Raw genomic sequence first — 27,407 nt, forward strand, 5'->3', positions numbered from 1 at the left:
ATGTGTCATTCAGTCTTGGTGCACCTTCCTGAATTTTGAAGATTATGTTCATTATGTATTATAATTGTCATATGTATTTTGGATCACCCTGCATAATAGAATGTGCTATATGGCAATGATTATGATAGCTATCTTCTGCCTGTCTTGCCTCCCCTTGAAGGTATGTAGGGAGGTGAACAAGGGATTTAAATATGTTCCCTGTGATATGTTATACAGACTGGGGGGTGGGTACATGTGTCCCTCTGGATGTGTTGCTGAATATGTTTCCCTGGATGTGATGTAAAGATTGCAGGAGGGGATGAATATGTCCCTCTGGATGTGATTTAGAGATTACAGGGGGGGGGGGTGAATCTGCCCCCCTGGATGTGACTTAAAGATTGCAAGAGGGCATGAATGTGTCCCCCTGGATGTGATGTAAAGATTTCAGGAGGGGTGAATATGTACCTCTGGATGTGATGTAGAGATTGCAAGAGGGGTGAATGTGTCCCTCTGGACGTGATTTAGAGATTGCAGGAGGGGGTGAATGTGTCCCCCTGGATGTGTTTTGGAGACTGAGGGACAGATGCTTGTCCACACAGCTCTGACTGCTCTCTCCTCACAGCACTACCAACTGCCTTCTCTTATGTAATCCCCTCCCCCTCTCCAGCCTTCCAGCCCTTCATTGGCTTTTTTTTTTCCCATCTTCACCGTTTTCTACTTTTTTTTTTTTTTTAATGAAATCATATTTCCTATTCACGATTTTCCCTTTTCTTTTCAGCTCCTCGTACATCAGAACGGTACATATGCACCCCGTGATTGCATGGGGCAAGTCCTGATTTCCTTTAACCCATGCTTTGCGCAACATCCACGATAAGCCTGTCTGTCAGGCCTCTCCTGTTCTGCCGATGACAGAATATTCCTCTGAATCTTTTCCAGAAGGGAGGCACACATGGCGATGAAGGGACAACGATGCTACAGACCCAAACAGAGGAGGTCCACAGATTCCTAGATCTGTGACCACGCCCCTGCTGCTCAACCTCCATCAAATAACCGAAACAATAATGATGTAGAAAAATATCATATAACAAACAAACATTGAGTTCGACATAAATCATCCATCATATGCATGGACTGTGGCGGGTAGAAGAGCCAGATCTAATAGCTACTAGAAATTTATCACGTTTTTGGGATTAGAATCACCGAAAAGGAAAATATTATTTTGCAAAATCAAATAGATGTACTGAAAGGTTTTAAAAGGATTAGTAAAATGAAATCAGCATCATTTGCACTGAATGCAAAATACTGCTTTAAATATACACCTCACAGGTCTATCCTTCAAAATCCCACCAAGAAGGCAGACATTGAACATAAACGGTCTATGTAGCTGATGAGAGACTTCATCTGAATGACAGAGAGGTAAGACAGCAGGGTTGGGATTCGTATGTGGTCTGTGTTCAGTGGAATTTCTCCCACATTGCCAATGAAATTTCAGCCTCCATTTTACTCCCATGCCCGCTCTCTCTCTCCGTCTCGTTCTCTCTCTCACACACACTCACACATACACGCACATGTTCACATGTACAACACACACGCAGACACACAGGATTCTACTGTTTAATAAATCGAGCGTGACCCTTCCCTCCACCTCAAGATCCCTTTCCATGTCGTCCATACACACATATGTACATATGTACACACACACACACGCACGCACACACACACACACTCACATGTACAACACGCATGCACACATGCAGAGAAATCTACCGTTTCATACATCGAGTGTGACCCTTCCCCCACCCCAAGCTCTATCTCTCTCTCTCAGAGACACACACATATACACACACTCACACACGCACACGCGCACGCACATACAAACACCCACCTTACTTAATTACAGCTTCTGTTCCTAGCTTTTGTCGGATACTATATGTCAAGGTAAAGGAGATAGCGGAACCTTGCAAACAATATGGACATTATTAACATTAGGAAAATGAGATTCATTGGGAAATGTAAATGAAAGGGTCTCATCGACTTAATTACATTATGCCCACTGGATATGACGTTTCATCCTGCTATCTGGCAGTGCACCTTCCTCATCATCCCCAATCCTACCTCAGGAATAAAACAATTCACTAGAAATGAATTAGCAAGTCACATGCAGGCAGCAATTATCATTAAATAAGCCTTTCCTTTTTCTCTCTCTCTCTCTCTCTCTCCCTCTCTCTCTCCCTCCCTCAATCTCTTTTCAACAAACATGCCTGGTAGAGTCTGCTTCTTCGGTCTATGTAAAATTCATCAGAAATAACGCTGAAATAAGAGAATGTCTTCTTACTGATTTCCTTGAGTGAAAATATGGCTCTGTACACACATCACAAGGTAAATTAACATCTATTTTCCTAGTAATTGTGCGTTGATGTGCCTCTAAACTGCTGTATATATAATATACTAATGCTATACAGGGATGCCCATTTCCCCGCACCAAATTTTTTGTTAAGTCCAGAATGTTAATACTACAGAACATCCATTATGAAAGATCTTACACAGCAAATCAATGAAACAATTAGGCATATCAATAGCCTTCAAATTCCTGATGAGACTAATTATGGCAATATAAATGCATGTATGTTCGAATTCACATTTGTTACAGACAGAAAGAGAGATGTTACCCTGGGAGTACCCTCATTACATGTGCATAAATACACAGCAGAAGGAGAACTGTGATATATCACAGATACTCAAAGACTACCATGGACACACAAATCTGGTTAAATGCTTGATTACCAGGCTCCAAGCCCAGGCTTGTATCTGTTACTGCAAAAACCTGACGACTTGACGACAGAAGATTAGCTCTCACTGAAAACGTACATCTGTGTCTCTTCCAGTCAAAGAAGCCCAGATGGACACAGCCATAAACTGACAGAGTGAGAGGTGCCGTTATGTAAAGATAACCACTGCCCCCAGCTTCCTCCCAGTGCTCCCAGTGACGCGGCGCTCGCTGGCGGGTTCGGGGGGGGGGCGGGGGGGGTCGGGGAGGGGGAGGGGGGGATTACCTGGTCGTACCAGTCCCTGTTGGAACAGGTGCACTCCGGCCACCATCCTCCTTGCCCGCCCGCACTGTTGCCGTTCACCTTGGGGCCGCCCTTGGACTGGCCCTTGGGGTTGGGGCCCCCGGGACCCCCAGCGGACATCATCTTGCCCTTACTTCTCCCGAGGGTGCCTCCTCCCCCACCTCCTCCTCCCCCCGAAGCCGGGGGAGGCATGGCCTGCCCGCCGCTGTACCCAGCCGGGTATCCGTATGGGTCCGGCTGCCAGTCGCCGTAGGAGGGGGCGTCCATCCGGCGCAGGGCGGCCATGCGGGTCACCTCGTAGCATTCCGGGCACTTGCAGCAGTGGTGGTGTTTGTGCATGCTGGCAGGGGCGGCTCAGATCACGCACGGCGCGCTTGTTATTAGCCCTAATAACGACACCGCCGGACAGCGATAAACCAAATCACAGGACTCTGTCCCGCTGCTTTCCTTCTTCCAGCCTCTCCACTGCAGACGGAAAAAAAAAACCGGAGAATGGGAGGGGGGGGAAGTAATCTTCCTCTTCTTGACGTAAAGATCAGGGAAAAAAAATAGTGAAAATATTGTATACAGATCAAACAATCAGAGACCAGCCCTGACGGTAGAAATCTCTTCGTGCCACGCCGTGTTCACAGTGATATGTATAAATTCATAGATATATATTTATTTATATATATATTTACACACACACAAATACATATAAAAATATCAATATAAACAGACAAGCACACATACACGTGTGTATATACAAGTATATATGTATAAGTATATATATAAATATCTATATGCGTGTGTACAAATATATATATAAACAATACATATATAAAATGGTCTTTATCCTCTGATGAAATCCTCCACTGTCTCTCCTCTTTCCTCAAGCTGTTTTTCTCCTCCTTTTTCTCCCGGGTTGAGCAGCGATTTTCGTTCTTTCTCTCTCTCTTTTCTCAGCCTGCAGAGAGGAGCTGAGCTCTGTGTCGCCTCTCAGCCTGCTTGCCCTAGTTGCCGATTGCACAGAAGGATGTGAGAGAGAGAGAGGGAGAGGGAGAGGGAGAGGGAAAGAGAGCGAGCGAGAGAAAGAGGCAGAGAGAGAGAGAGAGAGAGAGGGAGAGATATGCAGCAGCAGCAGCATCCCTCCAGCACCTCAGCCTTGACATGCACAGCCAATCAGGGGCCAGCAATGCCATCATCATCAGCAGCAGCAGCAGCAGGACTGAGCGCTTCACTGGCTCCTCTTAAAGGGACCACGCAACCCCAAGCCGCCATGCACAAACATGGGCAGACAGCAGCAATGGCTGCTTTTCACTGCTTCTTAAAAGGACAATAACCATTTTATTCACGTCGTCCCCTGTGTGGCCCGGAGAATGAAGGGTTTAACCCATCCGGTCTGTTCCTCTCTGGGGGTAGGTCAGTTGATATTCTCACGCTAACCAATGTTTAAGGCCATTCAAGAGACCATCAATGTCCACGAATGAGATGGTAACTTTCTTTGCTGAAATGAAACCCAGTGGACAGCAACATCCTAGGAGTGATAACTGTTTAGCACCATAGACCAATCAGGCTGTACGTTCACTCAAGGCAAGTATGACACTCTCCAATCTATTTGTTGCAACAAAATATGATTTGTTGCAACAAAATATGATTATAAAAACCTACAAGCAGAAACTATCAGGTGTGAGCAAGCAGGGTCAAGACGTCAAATGAAATCTCAAGACAATAACCTAACGCTATTTCAACACTTCTCCACAATGTAAAGGCTCATTTCAAGCTAATCTCTTTCTTTCTGTTCACAGTTTCAGACATCACCTCTTGTGTACTATTAGTGCGTATGTAATTCAAGAGTGTGTTAGCCTGTAATAATTGATAGAAACAACACTAAATCAGCTAGCTAACAGGAATAACACCTACTTCCTTCAAATGATGGAATCACTTTGTAGCATTCCATACTCAGATATAATAGCTACAGTATATGACTGTAAATGTCAGCTAAAAAACAAATAATATTTTACATCATTATGTCTTTCTATATCTAACTAGTTGTGAAACTTGCCACAAAGCTAGCTACCTAAATAAATGGCTAGCTCAGTATGTTGTGCAAGTGGAACAAATTGCTGTGCTATACCCACTAGGCTGGTGATGTCACACCTCCTTAGCATATAAGAAGGATTGCTTCATATTTAATACATTTTTAAGTCTCATTTTATACAGTCTACAAGTGTTAACCAATTGTATATGAACCAAGTTGGCAGCAAAACCATGTGGCAGATTTCAGTTATTTTAACAAGGTAAAATATTCAGCGTGCTTCTCACTTGTGTTGGTTTCAAGCAACTTGAGTTACATATGAATAAGCTAAAACAACTGCAACAAAAGAAATTCTATAATAATAAAAAAAAAAATTAATGATAATGACTAACAATTACGCATACTGGCCGCAGTTGCCTTTATCTTTGCATTTGTGGAGTAATCACTTGCATTTATTTTGGTATCAGTGAAGTTACATATTTGCCAGAAAATCGATCTGAAAGCATTAGGATCATTTGAATTCACTATACAGTATGTATTCAGTTTGAATCTAAGTGTATTTCGTTAAATGCACATTGGCTTTTCCTAAGTACTTAGATAAATAAGTCTACACTATATTGCAGGCAAACACCCTGAAGAAATAGAATTCTATCTACTGAACAGGTGATTTTCTATGGCAATATATCAATGTTAGTGATCCGCCGCATCAATACGACAGCCTCGCAATGTTTCCCAGAGTGAACCCATTAAATCAAATCAAGACCCTGTCACAACGCTTCCCCAACACAAAAGCGCGGCGAGAGAAGATGAATTCTGGGAAATGTCCCTCATGTTCGCTGCCATGTCATCAACACGTGCAAATGCCACAGAAAGGGATTATATGCTTCTGGCTCCAGAGTGGGCAGAGCCTGATGAGAGAGAGAGAGAGAGTGAGAGAGTGAGAGAGGGAGAGAGAGCGAGAGAAAATGTTTCATGTGTGGGTGCTTATGTGCATGTGCACGGGTGCATGTGTGTGTGCGTGCGCGTGTGTGTGTGTGTGTGTGTGTGTCACAGTGAGGTGGGGAGGGTGACTCTCGTGCATGTGTGTGCATGCCGTAGTGGCTCTGTGTGACCTGTCTACACTTTGTGCGTCACAATATTCAAACAAGCTTCATGAGAGTCACTGTAGGTGGGTGGGGAGGGGAGGGTTTTTTGGGGGGGGGGGCAGAAACATGTCTTTCTAATCCTCATCTCATTGAACATGAAACTGAGGGTGAAGAGTGGTGAGGATTTCACGTCTAAAACAAGTAAAGGTTATGAGGCACACTATCGATGCCATTGAAAGGGCTGTGTACATGTGATATTAATGTGGCGGGAATGTGGCAAGATAAAGATTATGTGCATGAATGAGCATGGGTGACGTTGTTGCTCATATGTATGTGTGTGTGTGTATGTGTGTGTGTGTGTGCGTGTGTGCACTTGGATATTTGCATAGCCGAGCGAGTCTTCACAGTGACTGCACACTGTACTATTCAAGTCCGACCAGGAGGCACAAACAACAGGCCCAGCCACACTTAATTACATGCAACGGTAACTCACTTCATTATCATGATATTCTATTCCTGTAACTTATGCAGATTTCGCAAGCAAAAGAGAGAGTAAAAAAAAAAAAAAAAAAACTTTTACATTTAGAAAGAGAAAAAGGAGCCAATCAGAGCTCAGATCTTCAGCAGAAACATGGGCTCTATCAGTCCCTCACAGTGAGACCCTTAAGGCGGAGCCTGGTAGGTTGCCTTAAAGAGATAGAGAGGCAAGCAGTCAAACCACACACTATTCCTATCTGCAACACTCTTCTTTCTAGCATCCTCAGTCTTCTATGCATCAATCCCATGGTGCACCACAGAAAGTTTCACAGATGAAATGATGTGAACACTAGAGGGAGAAAAAAAAAAGAACTGAGTTGAACACTGGTAAAAGAAGCAGAGTCCTCAAAGAAAGATGAGGAAAGCAAGGGAGCGTGGGAGAATGCTTGTATGTACATATGCATGTCATGCATCCATGTGTAAGCATATGCGCGCATGCGTGCGTGTGCGTGTGTGTGTGTGTGTGTGTGTGTGTGTGTGTGTGTGTATGTGTGCGCGTGTGCATGTGTGCATATGATTATGTGTGTGAGTGTGGGTGTGCAAGGCCCTCTGGGGAAATGCAGCCTATTCCTTTAAAGATTATATAATATAAAACATAAAAAACGGTAGGTCTCCTCAGTCAGAACCAATCAATGGGCAGTACTCTCTGTATCAGCAGGACACAGAGACAGAGAGAGAGAGAGAGAGAGAGAGAAAGAGAGAGGAAAAGAGGGGGAGATACAGAGACAGGGGGTTAGGAAACCAAGCACATCAGACTGGAGCTGAAACACATTCTTAGTCAAACAGTGGTCTAACTGCAGAGGCGTGTCTGTCTTGCATTGATGATTCCAGAGGCGCGTGCATTTCATTAGCTATTTTACATTGTGGCTCTTTTGGTCACACTGTGTCTAGCATTAGAGCCATTTAAGAAAAAAAAACACACTTTCCCTTTTATGAGTAGACTGTTTCAAAGAGAGCATCAGCTACATGCAGTGATGTACCAGCAGCCAGCTGCTCTTCCCTACACAGCTTTCCACCATTTGTCTGCCTAATCCTACAGTATACATACATATATATATATGTGTGTATATGTATATATACACTGCAGGTTTAAATGCGGCTCTGTCAGAGTTAAAAACAAAGGGTAACCAAAGAATAGGAGTGCCAACATGCAAAAGCATGAAATATCCTTATGTTCAGATACCATCATACAGGAAGACACACGGTCCGCTAGTTTAGCTCAGGTAATGGTTGCGTAAACGATTTCCAAGCAGTCCTAGAAAAACCGAATGATGGGCTCAAAGGTTTATGTCTGACACAGGACTGTGGTCCTTTCTTTATATTATGGAATTGTTATGCAGAACTGATGTTCCGATGAAAGTGACACTGCACTCCAACAAATCAACCCATTAAACAGCCAGTATGTGTTAAGGATCATAATTAAAGTTAACTGTAGCAAACATAAATATACTGAAATTGAAAATGGGGTCCCTTACTTTGCAGGCCTTCCTTGTCCTTCTTTTTTTCATTTGAAAAGGATAAACAGGGAAAGGGTAAGACACGCAGGTGGTGTGTCATACTGCTATGATAACTGCATAAAAGGATTAGAGCATGTGTATGATGCAAGACTGAGCATTTTATGTTGCTTTGGAAAAGGCTTTCTGCTACGCAAATAAATGTGTGTGTGTGTGCGTGCGTGCGCGTGTGTGCATGTATGTGAGCGTATGTATCTTTGCATGTGTGTGAAAACTGAAACTGATCCAATTATATGCTTGGACCTGGGATCAACCATATAAAGCCATTTATCTTACGGAATGAAATTGGTAACCTTTGACCCTCTCTTGACAAATGAAAAGCGGGAGCCCCGTGATTTATTGCGTAAGGTGGGTGGTTTTCTGCAGCTCCGGAGAGGGCCGGATTTTACCCCAGCGCAGCTCACTTCTCACCCCAGATTTGTGAGCATGTGTCTGCTCTCACATCCTTCATTACGTAAAATCCATTGGTCTGCCCGTGCTGTACGTTACCCCCCACCCCCCACACATGCTCTTACACAAACTGCATGTATAGAGCTTTTCTGGAATTTCTGTGCATTCTAAGAGAGGTCATGTGACACCTCTGTTGTCACCTGACAGGAAAAATGCCCAAATAAGGAAAAATGATGCACAGGCAGACTTAAAGGAACAATCGCACTCTGTGACACATCTCGAGCAATTATAGCCTTCCTTTAATGGAGCAGCGGGGACTGTTCGAGAAGGCTAAACGCCGAGCTCCCCATGGGTCCACACTATCTCTGAACATGGGCGACCTGTCCATCCCACCACAGGAAAACAAAGCCGTCAGCTCTGCCTGCCCTTTCTCTGCACTCCACTTGAGAACGTGTGGTATTTGAGACCATCAGAAAATTTGCAGATAGCAATCTTAATGAGGAAACGGCAGGAAATTCAATACAGTTCGGTAAAATAATAATGCTCATTGTCCGTTATGTACCGATATGAAACTGCGCAGCTGGGTTAAATGAAAGTGAGAATAGAGCCGCATCACCTGGACCTTAGAGGGAAGTCCACACAGCTTTGGAGGGGGGCTGGGAGCTGAGTACAGGGCACTCGGGGGACTTGAACTTAATCGCTCAAAGCAGACCCCTGCCACAGCATTTTCACACTGCGCCATCAGTTACACGGAGACGGAAAATAAAGGGGACCGGGGCTGGGACTCCTATTATTAGGTCCGGTGGCAGCAAACAGCTGCTCCACCAAACACAGCACATCCGACTGACAGAGTAATGATAGGGGGAGTTGGAGAGAGAGAGAGAGAGAGAGAGAGAGAGAGAGAGAGAGAGAGAGAGAGAGAGGGGAGAGGGGGAACAGAGAGGAGTAAGCAGTAGGGAAGATAGTGAGCAAAGGAGAATCAAGAGAAGAGAAAGGGAAGTCACAGGGAAAGGAAGAAAGAGGAAGAATGGGTGAGGGCCTCAAAGTAATACAGAAAGGGACAGATGTGAGAAAGATAATGGACACTGAAAGGGGGGGGGGCACAGGAACAGACTGAAAGTAGAAGCAGAGAAAAGGTCTGTGAGTGACTGATATAATGAGGGGAAGCCACAATGATATGAGGGGAGGTAGTGGTCATACAGGCAGAGGTGGGTCACTGCGAGTGGGAGGGGATGCAATGACTGGGGGCAGAATGATTACGACCACAAGCTGCAAAACAGGAGAGAATATGAGACAGAGAAGGGGGAGAGAGAGAGAGAGAGGGAGGGAGAGAAGCAAGAGGTGGAGAAAAACTGACAGTGTATGAATCCATGCGTTCATCTGAGCATGCATATTCATCTTCGTGTTTGTGTAAATGCATATTTATGCGCAACTATGCACCGTGCATGAATTACACCGACAGAGACGGGCTGAATACACATACAGTGCTGTACATGTAACAGTGTACATATACACGTGTGTATGCCTGTGCATCTGTTTGTGCGACAGAGAGGGGGGGGAGAGAGGGAGAGAGGGAGCGAGAGAGTCAGTCTGTAGGGATGCAGGCAGGGGGAGGAATTTGGTTTCCATGGTGACCTGAGGAAGGCTGAGCGCTGGGTGTCCGTTCCAGCTCTGACTGAGCTGCACCGCATCGGCCCTCGCCTCTCAGCTGCCTCGCTCCCTCTATCCTCCCCCACTCTCTCTCCCTCCCTCACTCTCTCTCTCTATCTCTCCATTCTTCCCTCTCTACCACCATATTCCTCTCTTGCTTCTTAATCATGGGAGGGGAGGACTCTTCCAGAGCTGCATCAGACAGACGCAGCCCTTCCACAGCATTCCGCCGAGTCGCAGCATCGCCGTGGCTTTATGCAGATTGGAGAACATTATCACACAAACGCATTAGTCCTGAACCTCAACGCCCTGCCCCCCCCCCCCACACACACACACCCCCACACCTCCCTCCTCCTCCACCCCCCCCCGCCGCACTAATTCTCAGCTCAGCTGAGAAGCCAGCGCCTGCGGGCGTGGTGCTAGCGTGTGCTGCCGGGTGTGCTCACTGTGCTGTGATTGGAAAGGCATGTGAAAATGAGGTTTGTGATGATACAGAGGAGCCAGAATAACTGTGATCCCCGCTGTCAGAGAGAAGGTGTGTCACAGCTCCGCTCCCCATCACTCCCGGCTCTGCGCTAACGCTAACGTCAGCCTGCACGTGCTTCATTCTCATGTGCTCAGCCAACTGAGTACACAATGTTAAAGATAATAAACGTTATAAATTATATATCATATAAATAATATGAATAAATAATACAATACAATACAACATACTAAATAATACTACCCTTTCCATTTTGTCATTGTCTGATGACACATCACAGTTTATATTTGCTAATTCTTCTTCTGAGTCTTAGTTTTATGTATTAAATATCCTATTTGGCCCCTTAAATACCTCAAACAAAAGACGCGACTATTACATAATGATTCTGTGCGGTTTCCATAGAAAATGGAATTTAATTGCAGCATACACACAAACCACACCAGTCAAGAACAACAACACCAAGATTCAAGTAAATCCATAAATACATCTCTGCCCAGGCACTGTGTTCACAACATGGTTCCATATGGATAGGATTTAGCTACTGAAGAAATGTAAAGTAATGTAATGCTAAAACAGGTTCTCCTCTTACCATAAAATAAATACATACAGCCATACACACATACATACATACATACACACACACACACACACACACACATATATATATATATATATATATATATATATATATATATATATATATATATATATATGTATATAGAAAATAACATTTCATGATAAAAATGAATGAAGAGCTACCCTATGTACAGAATATTCAGCACATTGTGCTGAATTTGTGTGTGTGTGTGTGTGTGTGTGTGTGTGTGTATCTTTGTCTGTATGAGAGTGTGTGTGTCTGTGTTGGGGGGGTTCATATTACTCACTGTATTTTGACCCCTTTATTACGCCCCTACATGACTCCCCACTTACCTTGGGTGTCTCCACACGAGAGACGCTGACCACTCCAGACACCCTCTCCACCTTCTGAGAGCTCCTCCTGCTGGTCACTAGCACTCGTGACACACCCTCCGCCTCGGTCTTCTGTAAGAAGCACGACAGAAGTCAACGATCAACAGACACACGGCAACTGAGGAGCACCAATACAAGCTGAAACTAGTGCAAGAACAACAGCCACCGACTGAGTACAGAGGATGATTGCTGTTGTAGGTTAGCAGGAATTCATCTGGTCATCTCACTCTGTTGAAGATCTGCCTACTCTGCCATGTTAATGCCGCTGGAATGGCGTCTATATACAACAGCCAACACCACAACAATTACACCCAGGACTCTAAACTAGTTTCTAAAGCTTCTGACAGTTCTGTGGCTCAACAGTAAATATTGTGCTCACACATTCCAACAGTCTGAATCTATAATGACATCAGACAGAAATACATTAGGCCCAATTATATACACTGCAAGTACTTGCAACAGCGAAGGTCACTTCACATACTTTCGCCCCCAAAGAATACCAAACAGCAATAAAAACACTGCACTGAAACCCTCTTACTTGAACAGTAGACTGGTGCTCGTGCTAGTCTTGCAGTCCATTTATCATAATGTCGTACATTTAGCTTCTATTTATATCATAATGGAATGCATTTAACAATTGAGCTCCTTGGAAAATCTTTAAAGAGAAATGATCAACTTAATTTGAAGATCAGAGCGGTTTCAGCCATGCAGCATAATCCAAATCCACTAGCACTTAAAACGTCTTCATTTTAATGTTTATCCCTGTTATTCCAGGGGAAACAACCACAAGTAATGTGGTCCTGGAGTTGGTTCTCGGAGGAATGGTCATACTAGTAGAATATGGGGTTGTCTGCAATGAATATAAATCTGTGCTGTAACACAACTACCCATATTTGAAGCCTTCAGTTCCAGCTATAGAGAACAGACCACAGAAGTATGAATCTGCAATATTCTATCATAAAAAAGCATCGGCTTTGGTACACAGAAATGTACCATCTGTGCAGTTTATACACAGCTTAGCACCATCAGTCTGGTGGTGGCATTGTAGAGAAGAGATTTCCGGAACTTTCTATAGCTTCTGTCTACTGGTAACAAGGAGCGTCTATTCTCATATTTGTAGTGCAAACATCCATCGGTGAGCTCAAAAAAGAAGTGTCCACAGAAACCTGAGCTACATGCCTGCAGAATTGTCTCAAATCAAATCTCTAACATGAGACAATCCAGGAGATAACCATTAACGATTCTTCAGCACAGCAAATAAACAAAGCAGATAACCACTAACCGCATTATTGTGCCTGTTTACTGAAGGAACTAACTCTGTTGAGGATGATTCGTGGCTGATAGCCTGAATAATAAATATGACTATTAACAAATAGTGGCTATATAAATATAACTATATAAAAATGACAGCAGATAGTGGTGATTCTTCTTCCTCCTTGTGTAAGGTAATCCAGCAGGCCTAACAGATACGCAGGCAGAATCCCGAAAAGGTTGCCGGTTCGATCCCCGCTGGGACACTGCTGCTGTACCCTTGGGCAAGGTACTTAACCCACAATTGCCTCAGTAAATATCCAGCTGTATAAATGGATAACATTGTAAAGAACTGTAACCTATGTAAGTCGCTTTGGACAAAAGCGTCTGCTAAATGAATAAATGTAAATGTAAATCCCAGAGGCCAAACCCACCTTATAAAAGTCAAGGTCAGCCCATCTGCTACAGCTCACCCCGCACAGACACCTAATGGGCAGCAGAGGGCGAACTTTGCAGCAGGCCATAGCTGAAGGGGGGCCAAAAAGGGTGATCAAGCTTGCTCCTGATGACTGACTGTTTGGAACCCACAGAGTTCCAGGATGTTCCTGTTCCGCTCGGCAATGCCGGACCCCTCTAACCCTCTCTTCCTGACGGCAGTGTATATATACACACACACACCCATGCTGGCTGGGCTTAATGAGGAGTGAACTCTGCTTGGTAGATGCCTGGACGGCCACGCCTTTCTGTGTGACAGCAACACTGCAGTCAGAAGTGGAGCTAGAGGCAACGCACCCAGTGCAGCTTCCCAATGTGCAGACACACAAACACAAGCAACCTTAAAATATTTCCACTGAGAAATATAACTATAACGCTGGCAAATAAAATTCAGGCTCTGAAGAGCAGGCCGCTTTTCAACATCAGGGTGGAAGGTGCTGTCCTGCTCCCTGAAGCCAGACCAGCATGTCAGGAAGAGTATCACACAGTAGGAGCAATAATAGCTGCTTCACTTCTCACAGATTAAACACACTGAAAAGGGTCCTAAGAACTCCAAGGTGGTGGTGAAATTATACTTGTAACACATCTATTTTCTATATTTCACCTAAACAAAAATTAGAAATATATTCTGTCATGGTAAAATAACATTTGAAACAGGAATGCACTGACTACATTAAAACGACCCATAGAACATTGCTGGCAGCTTTGATACAACAGTTTTGTGATATTCAGTTTCATGACATGCAGTTGGTTACAGCAACTTCGGTATAATTTCTCCACTTTCAGATATGATGATCTCACAACACACTGGCAGACAATGACAAAGCATTGCATAATAATGATGTAACAGAAATAAGCCCCACCCTCCTTTCAGACCTCAAACAAATGCGGCCTCTATTTGGGAACCATGATCTCTGACACCAGACTGATTCATTCCTTCATCAGTTTTTTTAATGAATGGACTCATTTTGATTCCTGTCCTGCACTCAGATGACTGTCAATCATAATAAGAACTTGTCCCAGGTTCTTATTAATAAGAACCTGGGACACAAGGCTGGGTGGGGTGGCGTGATCCTTGGATGGGTTTGCTTGTGTTATATATCAATGCACACTTGTTCCTATATCAGCTATGGAGACTATTGCACACAGCCTTGAGTTACTTCAGTATAACCCCTTCACACTAAAGACACATTCATTCAAGACGAATGGAAATAATGCATGTGTACCGAGACGAAATCATCGGTTCAGCATCATGTTCATGTAAACTACACGTTGGTCAAGAAGGAAATCTATTTCATCAATCTCATGCAAACAGTTGAATGATGGTAGCTGGGTGTGGCATGCAACATTTCAGACAATAGGAACTGCAGAGATATTGTTGGCCTTAAAATAACGTGCATTAGGAGTTTTACATATATATATATATATATATATAACATTCTGTTCCTCCAGGTTATGATCACAATCACTTCAGTGAACATTCGCCATTGTGTGCAGCAGCTGCAACAATATACAAGGCTATGTTCTGCATAGATTCGTCCATTCACTTTAATCTGGTAAGTGACTACAGACGCATTTATTTATTGAACTTCCGTATCTGGCTTAATGTATATGATATTATCTGATGTTAGTGTAACACATGGAATTGAAAAAACAACACAAAACACATTGCCATTACTTGATTGTTTTGTGAGGTTTTAAATCACAGTGAGAAATAAGACCTGATTTTGGCCTGACATCTTGACTTTATGGATTTATTCTTTCACCATAACTATTACATTAAAACCTCTTCACTCAGAACAGCAGAGGCAGCAACTCACACATAAGCAGTTGTTGGTGCTTGCTTTCCTAATCCTGAGGCTGTGACTGGGCCAAAGCGTATTCATGTAATGGTCCACAAAATCAGTCAGGCATCAATTTCATTAACATTTTGGCTTAGCATGGGAAAAAAAAAGTTATGCTGCAATATTAAATCATGCAGGTGATGAACAAATGTGCATCACCTCACATTCAAGGGCCATTAAAAAATCAGGTATTACCGTAACCTAGATAAACAGCACTCCTATTTACTAGTATATGACTATGTAATCATGCATTTGCCCTCCATGCAGACCACTATGTGCTCTTGGCTTGCCTTGGGCCTGGACAGATATGTAGACAAGAGCTCCATTACTGCCTCACTGCCAGCCATTTTCTGAAATCCGCATTTGCAACTGTGGTCATTCCTGGTTATGCTAATCTATAAATATTTTGTGAGGTGATGTGAGTGTTGACACTTCTCATAAAGGAGTGTGGTGACATCATTGTTCGGTTCGAGCACATGGTGTTGCCACTGCCGGTTCTTTCCAAGGTGACTAATACACTACAGTCTGTCCCCCTTTCCCTCTTCAACTCTTTTTTCCCTGGGTTGTACATGCTCTTGTTCTCTCTCTCTCTGTCTGTGTCTGTGTGGGTGGATGCAATGGGGAGGAGGGGGGGGGGGGGGGTCTGAGGGCAAACTTTTAGGGAACCCCAAAGGAAACATTCTCTCGGAGGACAAAAACGACTTTACACAGAGATAAAAGGGTCGTTATCGGTCATGTGGACTAATGTGTTGTAAAATTTAACGCAGTGTTTTTGTGTGGTATGGAAAGGAGGAAGAGGGACAGTGAGTGAGCCTTTTTAAAAATCACACTCGTCGCTGTGTTTGTTGAAAAGAAGTAAGGCAGCCTTTTCCTCCTCTGTCTGCCTGTCTCTCTCTCTCTCTCTTTTACCTCCCACTCCTCCTCTGGCTCTGCCTCCTTCCTCTCCATCACCTGTCCGTTCGGTGCGGCATTCAGCTTCAGGGTCACTTCGTAGCACTCCTGGATATCTGCAAACAATGTTAAAAAAAGATAAGGCTGCTATTGTTTCCTTCAGAATGGTTATTTGGTTTCATGAGTTCCTCGAGGCTGGCTTCTCTTACCTGTCTGAAGTAAAGAATGAGCTCAATCATCACTGGATCGCTCAAAGTACGGCAACACATGCTACAATGTCGGGTCAGTCAAATTTCAAATGCTTCTGATGACCCAAAGAGCCGAGAAATACAAATCTACAGTGTTTTTACAGTGATGCACTGACACATTAATCAAAAACGAATAATAATAAATTGCATTTATACAGCACCTTTCAAACATTTGATAATGCTTTACAGTGAATTGGGGGTGGGGTGGGGGGTGTTGGGGGGTGACTCACTAGAGGAAAGCATGGCAGCCATTTTGCACCAGCACATTCAAGACACATCAGTTGAGGTTGAGAGGAAGAGAATTATTTAATCAATTAAAATGCTGGCCTATTAGATAACCAAACTGAAAAACCTGATGGTGAATTTTACAAAGATACTGAGGAATCCCCTCCTCTTTGCAAGTGCCATTGAACGTTTAATGACCACAATGAAGCAATACTTTTGTTTGACACCTCAACCCAAAAGCAGTGCCATACCTCTATCACAGTGTCCTCACCACTGCACTTGATCTTCTGTTTGGCTCAGAAAGGAAACTGCCCCGTACTGCCCCCCCCCCCCCCCCCCCCCCCCCAACAAACCACATTTTAAGCTGTAGCCTGGCTTCCCAGGAAAGTCTCCAGCCCAACAGCATCAGGCATTAAGCAGAAGGTAAAGGGTGTTACTAACCTCCCTCCATTCTAACTTACCATCGACATTCCAAATTGAAATAATATAATATTTACACCATATAACAGGCATAAGGGCATTTTTCTAATAATATCTGACAGTATTCATGACTTAAAAGTGGAATCAGGAATCAAGTCTTTATACAGATATTATGTTACAAATACTAGAGAAAAAAAAAATGAATGAACGCGGGCGAGAACTGAAATTGTATAGGCTAAAAAGCTGCATGTTGCAAGTGCACCGCACTGAAAACCGAAAGACACAAATGAGAAAAGAAAGCACAAGCAGGTATGAGGCTGTGTGTCTGAAAGAGGAGAACGGAAGTGCACACCGGGTCAGGAAGAGGGAACTGAACCAACCCCGTCCTTCACAGTGTTTGCCTTTGTAACACCAAATCTCATTATTTATGGTAAACACTGGTGAATTCTCTCCTGTGACCTTTTACATAATGGCTGGAGCCAAGGAGCCTCTTGAAACGACTTATCTTCTTTCCCGCTCGCAGACAGGCGCTTTATAAGAGTGACTTTCACTGAAATAAGCCCATGGGAAATGTAACCCAAATTTAAGGACCAAAAATCTATTTATTAAAAACTTGGAACACAAATACATTTTGAAATAATTCACTCTGTTTCACCTACCCCTTGATATGTTGCTAGTGGTACAGTAGCCCTGCAGAGCTTTTATCATGATGAAATGGGAGATGTTTATGTTTTACAACTGAAAAGCATGCTGTTGTGTATTTTTGAAAGGGAAATTACACAGCATATTACACAGTTTACAGCTGAAGTCGGTTATCCTTCTGAGTATAGCATGCAGCATGCTCCTCTCCTCTGTTCGGGAGCCACAGTGGCTGCAGAAATGAACACTGAATACATAAAGCCCAAGCAGCAGATTCAGTTGCATGACTGCAGGCTCACTCTGCTTGTCTCTGTTCATTACTGCCACCTGCAGGACACAAAAGCCATCACACAGACAAGCCTTGTGTAACAGACAAACCGGAGAAAAAAAGGGAAAATTCCGAGCACATTAACCAAAATATTTACATATAATCTAGACTCACAGCACTCCCCTTGTAATAAATTTAAAAGGAGAGGAAGAGTAGGGACATCTGGTCTCTTGATACTTCGGTTCTGTTAACTTTTCCACGCTGCTGCTGTTGGCTACAGGCTAACCTATGAGCTGCAATAGTCACCAGCCCACACGTCAGCCAATGGCAACACATGACCCATCTGCAAAACCTGTTCAGTCATTGGCTTTCCATTATGTATAACATTACCTCACTGCCTTTTAAACCGCTCATTTTCCTGATGGCTTTACAATTTGGACATTGCGCTGGGGTGGCTGAAGGGGAAGGTGGGGAGATTTCTTTCCAAAACACCAACTTTCAGCACACGAGTTATACCCTACAACATCTGTAAAAATCCACACATTCCTCACCTCCTGCTCAGCCAATGCAGGCCCTCGAGCTCCCCTGTCTGGACTGTTGCAGTTTACTACTTGCTGGACTCCCTGCGTGTGCCACACATCCTCTCCATTTTACCCAGAATGCACCAATATGCTTAATGATGCAGTTTCTTTATTCCTACTACACTTTTGCGATTGCTGTTACAGCACTCCTACATTTAGTTAATTTTGTGTCGTCTCCTTCACCGTCGTGCTTGAGCCAGTCGGTACATTGAGCTGTAGCTCTGTGTTATGCAACGACAGTTTCAACTGCGTTATGAATGTGTTATAGATTTTTCTACCTATTCTACTGCTCGTCCTCGTTATTATAAGTGCTATTTAAGTCACCCTGGATGAGATTACATGTAAGTGTAAAATGTGCCCGTTGTGACAGACTCCCACAGAACTGTGTGAGCCCGCGAGACGAGGCGGGGGCCCCCTCCCCCACGTGGCTCCTCCATTTCGGAGCCTCTCGGCGCCGGGCCTGCTGTTCCTCCGCCGCTCCCGGCCCCACGCCTCGGGCCACGCTCTGCCAACGGAGACCGCCAGGGACGCAACGCCTCCCACAACCCCTCCGCTCTTCCTCCCGCTGCCTCCATCTCTCCTCTCCTGCCTTCCCTTTGCGGTCCCTCCACCCCTGCCTCTCTCTCACTCTCTCTCTCTCTCTCTCTCTCTCCTCTGCCCTCCTCTCCCCTCCCCCTCCTCCCCCCCACCCTGCTCCGTCGCTCTCGGGTTGCTGTGAGCACAGGGTCTGTGGTTGCCCACTGCGGGGCGTCCTGTTGACAAGAACGCGGAGCGACAACGCTGCTGATGTCACGCATGTGACCACGTACTCTATACAGTACGAAAGACACAAAGAGGTCTCTGTTTTTTTTACCGCTCTTTTAAAGCTGCAGGAACTCTTTGAAAATCATGACAGGGAATAATGACAGTAGTTAAGAGGGAACCGAAGAAATCCATATTCCAAAAAATGATGTTTTTTTGGGAAACACGCATTTTTTCCATTTTTAATGAGTGAACACTTTCAGTGAATTTGAGATAAAGGAATGAGGGGTTTACAGAGAATGTGTGTGTGTGTGTGTGGTGCAGGGGGGAAGGGGGGGGGGCTCTTAATCCCACCACAGTGAGGATGGAATGAGAGTGGAGCAATGGGGGTGTGTGACTCATCATTCTGTGTATATGTGTGTCTGTGCATGTGGGAGTGGAGCAATGTGTGGGTAGCTCTTTGTTGTCCGGCAGGCTAAAGAAAGCCAGGAGAGACACACAGATGAGAGTACACTACACCCAGCACATAATGAGCAGGGTTCCCATACAGATGATGTGCGATTTAGGCATATATTTGTGTGAAGCTACAAAGGCACCAGGTCAGAACTAGGCATGATTACAGAGTATTCTCAAAGTGTTACCATGCCCAGAGTGAGCTCTGAGTAAACACAACAAACGAGATGGCTCACCTTTAGCAAATCTACCCTGTGGCCTGTTTGTATTGCAAATGTTTAATGGGTGTGTGTTAACCGCTGTTGTACAAACACATTAGTATCATCAGCAGTGACCAGTGTATTGAAGAAATGAAAGCAAGGTTACATCCAGAGAAGACAGTTTATGTTTATAGATATATGTTTAAATTCACAAGTGTGTATTTTTTTTAGAATTACACATTAATAAAGTGAGTCTTTACATCTTAAGATTTTACCTGCATTGATTTATTTCCTTATCCAGTTTCCAAGATTAATTATACTTACTCTTGTAAAGTACAAACAGATGTTAACATTAATCTTCAATGATTACAAAATGGCTGTTATTATAAGTCTCATTCCTATGTATGACAGAGTATGTAGAGACTAACATGCCATAATTTCATAATTTCATGCCATCAGCTGCACAAAAACACCACAAAAATTCCTGAATTTAATCTGCACTCAGAGACATTTCCTGTTTGACCATGAAATTCTACAATATTGACACATTCAAAACTTGTTTATAAAACCACAGCCAAAAGCGGTTCATAATTTCCAGTTCATTCGGTGTCATAATTTCCAGTTCACTTTCATTTCAAGAATACAGCGTAATAGCTCAGACCCCTGACAGGGACAAAATGTTACAGACAAAACCAAAGTCAAATAAAACCTCAGAGTCTCCAGGGCTGGTTTTTCCATAGACTTCCCAGAAATTTAAAGAGTTGTTTCATTTCTGCCATGAAAAGGAATTGTAATTTCCTGGCTCTGAAGCAAAAGGCACAGTTCCCCTCTGTCTTCCCTACGGCAGGCCTCTCTCACAAAATCCACTGTCCATAACATGGTCGCTGATGTGTCCTCACACTGCCCAGGTTATACATTAATCTGCCTGGTCGATATTGCAGTGAGAGTGAATTTTCACAAACCCTTACCAAGCACATCATAGCTTTTGGCAAAAAGCAACAAAACTCTTCAGACTGCTGACTGATGATGTCCCTGAGTAATTTGCATCTGAACTTCTGATTATCACCATTTTTAAGTGTTTTTGTGGCAATTCTGTTATTACATACCTTTTTTGGTCGGTTACTCATGCTGGCTAACCAACTTTGACCTGACTTGTGCAAGTTCGACTGAAGTGTTTTTGCATTGCTACAGAATTGCACATTTCACTTCGGCAACATTTATCAGAGCTTGGCATTATGTGTGTGTGTGTGTGTGTGTGTGTGTTCCAATCAGGCCCTGCTCTTTTCTGAGTAAACCCATTCAAGTGCACTGCAGTCAGCGCTTTACTCACTCCCTTTCTGAAACAGCCCTACACAGAATGTCTCTTTAAGAGCTTTATTTAGAACAATGACGAGCAATGGAAGTTTCTGCTCGTTAGGATCAAACATTCAGTAGAAAATGGGTCACTACTAAGGGGTTACTAAGGAGCACACAATTGTAATCCCCCGCACCCCTCCTCCCAAAAAAGCCTCAGCCACGCTACTTTCTGGGCAATGGTGTGTGACTGTGTGGCCGCCCCCCCACCCCCCACCCCAGCCCGCCACTAGCCTTGCATGTGTTTTTATGGGCATGAACAAAAGGATGGGTCTGTAGTTGAGGTGACCTTTGTACTCGATTGTGCAAATATGCAGACAGAAATCAGTCAGCCCTCTACTTTACCACAATACATCAGCGGGGAAAAAGAAAAACTCTCACTGCCTCACAGTTGTGCTCACTCCCAAAGGATTTAGTGAAAGTGAATGCTTAACTCTACAGTCTATTTAGGATCCTTGAAAAGCACCACCATCCAAATGGCATCCATCATGATTATTATTATTTCACTTATCATGGAGGGTTAGAAAAGGTTATCCCTGACCCCCCAGTCTTAAGTCCAAATGTTCTTGAAGCTTTTTGACAAGGAAATGGTCACATACAAATTATATTCAAGGATAGAAATATCTTCCAATATCTCTTCTGGGCAGGGTCAATAAAATCAAAATGACTGTCCTACCAAACATATTTATATATTTCAATCTCTCCCAACTCTGGCTCTAGTGTCTTTTTTAATTAAATACTGAGCTATTTCTATTATTGCACTTATAACAATGATATTCTGAGAAACTATATTTTTACTTACACAAAAAAATATAATGCATGAGGTCTGGACTTCCCAAATGTTCCATTACAGAGCAGTACACATAAGTCTCAGTTAGGAAGGTTAAGCAATGGTCCTCATATATTTTAAATGCATGGACATTGCATTTTTTGACACATTACCTTAAGAGCTATATGTCCCTTACTTTGGAATGAAAGAGGATCAAAAAACCAACGGCAACCCTAAAGTAATTAACTCTGCCAATACTGGAAAGAGTTCACAAATATTTAATAATTACAACCTAGTTCTTTCCACCTTTGTCCTTATTTGGAAAAACCCCTCTTTTCCGCCATATATTAACAATGAATTTAAACTTTGTTTTGTTATGGGTACTGAATGAGAAAACTTCTCTCTTGGAGATGCAAGAAGAAAGAGGGACATTAACATACATATTGTGGGAACGTCCTGATCTGTCTGCATACTGGCATTCAGTTATTAGCAATATTTAGTTTTGGAAAAGGAGTCCCTATTCCTCACCCCCTACTACATAATTTTGATACAGAGAGTTATTTTTAAAAACAAATATACCAGCATTTTCATATTTGTTGCAAAAAAAAAAAAAGTAGCTCGACAAACAGGAAACCATCCAACCCTCTTGATGTCTCTCATTTGTTGAATGCACTGGCAAGTTATTCCCCTCTGGACAAGACTGAATATGATATCAAACTCAATCCAGAGGAGTTTAGTAAAATCTGGCACCCACGCATGGACTATATTTGGTTGAGAAGCACTGAGTCGCATGCCCCAAGGTGACCTTTCAGTCCAAGGCTACTCTTTCATTTTACAATATTTTCATAGCTGACCATCAGTTTCCTCTCTAAATCTTACATTTCTTCTACCCTTTTCTTGCTTAATTTCCTCATCTCCTGGCCCTGCATGCATTATGTATTGTCTGTTTTTTTTCTTATTTGTTGCTTCTGATGTCTGTTGCTGCTGATGCTATATGTTGGGGGGAGGCTGATCCAGGCATAAAATGCTTGTAGCATTGAGAAGTGTATGATTATGACTTTGGTTATGAGTACTCACCTGACACACACCTACTAATCTGAAAATACATTATCTCTCTTCTGACACCTTGTATTTCTTGTCTCTACCTCTATATGGTGGGAACTATGCAGCAGTGTACTGTACTTTCAAATAATTAATAATTCATAAGTTTAATAAAGTAACTCATAAATTATGTTTAAAAACATGTTCACTCCTACATGCATATACACAACAGCGTAGGGACACAGAATCTTCTAAACCAAGGTCACCTTTAAAATTCATCAACATACAATAATGATGATAAATGGATCTTTATACGCTGAATTTGGGGAGGCAGATTCAATTATCATGCACAACCAGTTTTACTTCTTTCTAACCATTCTTATTGCTTTTCATTACCTCCATTGCTTTGAACACCCCTCTGCTTCCTCCCTTCCTGAGCTTCAGGTCTATCCTGGATCTGTTATGGTCTTGCTGACCAAATATGGTGGCTTTCTTCCCAGGATGGGTCTGGGGCTGGGCCCTACTTAACCAGCGTTACAACCACTGCAGCTCTGCTTGTCACAATCCAGCGTCCAATGTCCGCTACATTCTACCACGGAGCAGACTAAACACCTCATACCACTATATATTTAGTATATAGTGAAACAGACATATTAAATGAACCAGGATCAGCCTGACTTCTGACCCTTGGAGGACCGAAGCTCCACCTTTTGGTTTCAATAGACTGATCTGAGGTCAGGGACCACAAAACGCCTGCATTCATGTGTCTAGCTTCCTCGCTACGTCTTTTGGAACCCCATCGACCTCCACCACACTGGACACCATGTTAAACCAAACATCACAACAACTGACCACTACCTGCACAATTCTCCTCCTAACAGAGGGCACTTCAAGACTATTGAGTTATTTTCTAACCTCCTCATCCTCAAAACCGATAATAATAATGAGACACAACGTGTTGTTGACTCTTCGACAAACTTCTCATGCTATTTAGACCCATCAACAGCATCAGAAACAAAATATCATCCAATCATTCACTCTTACACGTAGCCGCCTGGTTTCTCGGGCACCTCATTCATAAACATTGCCGGGGAACATCTCTTATCTTTTTTTGTCATTGTACAGAGTGCGACACACAATATTTCCCTTTCACAGGACTAAAATTCTGCACAAAAGGTACAGCAAGTAAAGGAGCAAAGGGAGGGTTACCAAAAAACATCTCATTGTGCATAAAGACTAAATGAAAAAGGGGATTAAGAATGAGGCATTCAATAGCGCTACAGTACTTCTTGTCAGTCAGCACAGGTGGTGTCTTTATTCTACCCTTTGAAGAACCGAGTTCCAGACAGCGAGAGATAGACGGTTTTGATACATGATGTAATGGAGTAGCATTGGCGTTCCGGCTTGTTCTCTGATACAGGACCACATCCTCTGCGTCGGTTGGCACTGATTTCAAACATGTGTTCCACATAGCTTGGCCTCACCTGACCTTGCTCTGCACCTGAGAGATGAGTATGGGTGCTGGGGGGGGGGGGGGAGTTGGCAGGGCCCTCCTCTTCCCAACAGTCCCCACTAGCTGGAGAGGAGGGCGGGGGCGAGGGCAGCGTGCCAACCCCCAGTTTATTTGTTTTCCCGCTCGTCTCCCTCATCTCAGCGCACCCGCTGCCCCAACATTCCTGTGCAGATATCCAGGCTCTTGGCGGAATGTGTGGAATCCCGATCTGTTTTGCGTCCGAGTCGGCTGTCTCTCGAGCTGATACGTCTCGACCCTGACCTGCCCCGAACTGCTGCGACCGGTACGGCCGGCTTATGAACCCCTGCCGCATACCGCACACCTGAAATAAGATGAGCGATAATCCAGCGGGTCGTCTGCGCTTACTTCAGACCAGCTCTCTTTAGGTACAGGGGATTTACACACTGTGGGTGCTTTAGCAGGATAAAGACAGTAACTGTACACTAATGTGGATGAACATATTAAGAAATTAATGAAAACTCAAAGGAAATTGAGGAAGAGAGCTGAGTGGTCGGGTGGTCCCTTGGACCTCTGGAAAGAGGTCAAGCATCTAAAAAAGGTACAGAATGTCTTTCGTGTGTTTTGGTTAATGGCGATGTTTTTGATTTTTTTTTAAATTACCTGTTGAAGAAGCCTGAGATAAAAGTCATCTCATACTATTTTCAACCCTATAAATGCTGCATCAGTTTATACAAAGAAAAACCTCCTCAAACCAGAAGACAAATCAGAAAAATCTTCACCAGCCAGAGCACAAGTGGTGATGAACTGTATAATAAAAACAGCAATCCCGTATCAGGATGCATTTCAAAGCTGTTTTCATGACTTTATCACATGAAGTGAGTGAAAAAACAAAACATTTTTGCCATTGAAATAACACAAACACAGCTCACAGCTCTACAAGTTCACACAACCAAAAATGCCAGTGGGAGGACTTTCGCCGAGAGTAACCAACTTAACTTACTCGTCCATTTTTCCCTACAGAGTCTGGCTGGCCTATTCGCAGGCCCAGGTGGATGCCCAGAGAGGGGAGTTTACCTCCTCGCTGCGCAATCTGCCATGACAACACAAGCCCTGCCATCCTCACTCAGCCCCAAGGCCCCCAGCCTTCACAGGCCGGGAAATTCACCAACAGTACGACAGCCGGAGCAGGGCCGCGGGCAAACATCATTAAGGGCATTGGCATGGTCATTAACAGGACCACTGAAGCATTTGTTAATGGAACTAATTTGTTGTCTTTGCACTGTAAAAAAAAGAAAAAAGTTTTGATGCAGATACTAGCTGGGATCATGGTAACTGGAAACATCATTCTAAAGGAGTTTGCTTTAGAAGCTTGTGAACAAAATCAGTGAGAAAGCGATAGGGATTTTAAGGCTTTGATAACATACTGGAAACATAGGGCATAGCCTGTTGGTGAATCCATCTCCGACTTCCTTGCGGTCACGGCAGTTGGGTAGAACCGACACAGGGAAACGGAGCTCTCTCGGTGCGGCGATGCAGACAATGTCAGGATTAGCTGACACAGTGAAAAAGGCCTGATTTACATGCGGGAGTTGAGCAAATAAAACTCCCTGTTGCTATGAAAGGTTTGTGCTCTAAGTAAACAGTATGATCCATGTTTAATGAACTTCCAGTGCAGTGAATGGAGGTGAAGGGGCTGGCTGTGGCACAGTCACTCAAAACCGTAGTGCATGAAGGGTTTAAACCAACCCTTTTGTGAGCTGATATGAAAGAACTCTTTCATGAGCTGTTGGATGTGCAACCATCCACACGCCAATTAATACAGCATTATTAACTCACACCCCTTATGAAGGTCCTATAAAACACTTTTAAACATATGGAATTATTATATTTAAATGTATACAAATTTATACAATGATATTTAAAACTCAGATAAATATTAGCAAAACGTAATCTAAAATCGGTCAATTAACCCCCGCCCAAGCATGCAGAGGTCACGGAGAGTTGAGACTGACAATCCGGCTATTACCAATTCAGTATGGCATCTAGGGTTGGCTAACTATTTGGCTTGCTAGCTATGTACAGCAAAAGATTAGGACAGAAATTCCTCCAATTTTTCCCAAAGGAAGCATCCAAACTGACACCGTCAAGCATTAAGTTCTACAGTCATGGAAATAAAAAAAAACCCATGGTTCATTTCGGTGATATCAATATCATTCACTCGTTTAAAGTCATCCTACACTGGAATAGTAATATACGCATATGTTCAACATTGAACCAATCAGAATCCAGTGTGCTTTACTCATCTGACACATCAGAAACACCCTTAATATTATTATCGCTAGGTCCTTGTTCCCATAATCTCTGACAAAAAAACACTATCATTCGCCTAATTTTCAGGATAAAAAGTCAAGGTTTCCAGTGTTAATCTATGGATGAAACCTCTTTTAGGGTCAAACATGACACATTGCCATAGTGGGAGTCAGCAAATAGGGCTGAATCACTGATTTCCAGTCTATTTATTTCATACCTCATTCAGCTGTTCACCACATACCAGTATGATCCTGTTTCACTTGCTCTCTAAAAGGGTTAAATGTTTACGGTTTAATGGCTGGCCATTCTACAGAAAGGCTCTTCTTGCCATCACAGAGGCACTTCATTCTGCAAGAGCAGAGTCCTGCTCTTCCACCCTTATCTTTCAGGCCTTTCAAATAATCCCCTAGTGGCAATGGGCATCTCAGACACGGCTCCCAGATAGGCTCCATCCCACCTCTTCATGTGTTTCTACCGGGTGACCTGGAGAGTATCAACCTATTGCAGT

At 43.5% G+C, this 27,407-nt stretch overlaps 1 protein-coding gene across 5 annotated transcripts in view; it reads right to left on the reverse strand.

Moving 5' to 3' along the window:
• The window catches only part of dlg3 (discs, large homolog 3 (Drosophila)), an 87,228-nt gene that overhangs the window by 55,186 nt on the left and 4,635 nt on the right, over positions 1-27,407 (reverse strand). For 2 of the 5 annotated variants that reach the window (XM_036548099.1, XM_036548097.1), the window contains exons 3-4: positions 16,196-16,293; positions 11,658-11,768 (exon numbers count right to left, since the gene is read on the reverse strand). In XM_036548099.1, coding sequence (XP_036403992.1) covers positions 11,658-11,768; positions 16,196-16,293 — 209 coding nt within the window. Of the gene's footprint in view, positions 1-3,032; positions 3,749-11,657; positions 11,769-16,195; positions 16,294-27,407 lie in introns of those variants that run through there. The other 3 variants (XM_036548098.1, XM_036548100.1, XM_036548103.1) reach the window with 2 other exon arrangements.

Source organism: Megalops cyprinoides, chromosome 16 (genome assembly GCF_013368585.1).
Source record: "Megalops cyprinoides isolate fMegCyp1 chromosome 16, fMegCyp1.pri, whole genome shotgun sequence".
Lineage (NCBI taxonomy): Eukaryota > Metazoa > Chordata > Actinopteri > Elopiformes > Megalopidae > Megalops > Megalops cyprinoides.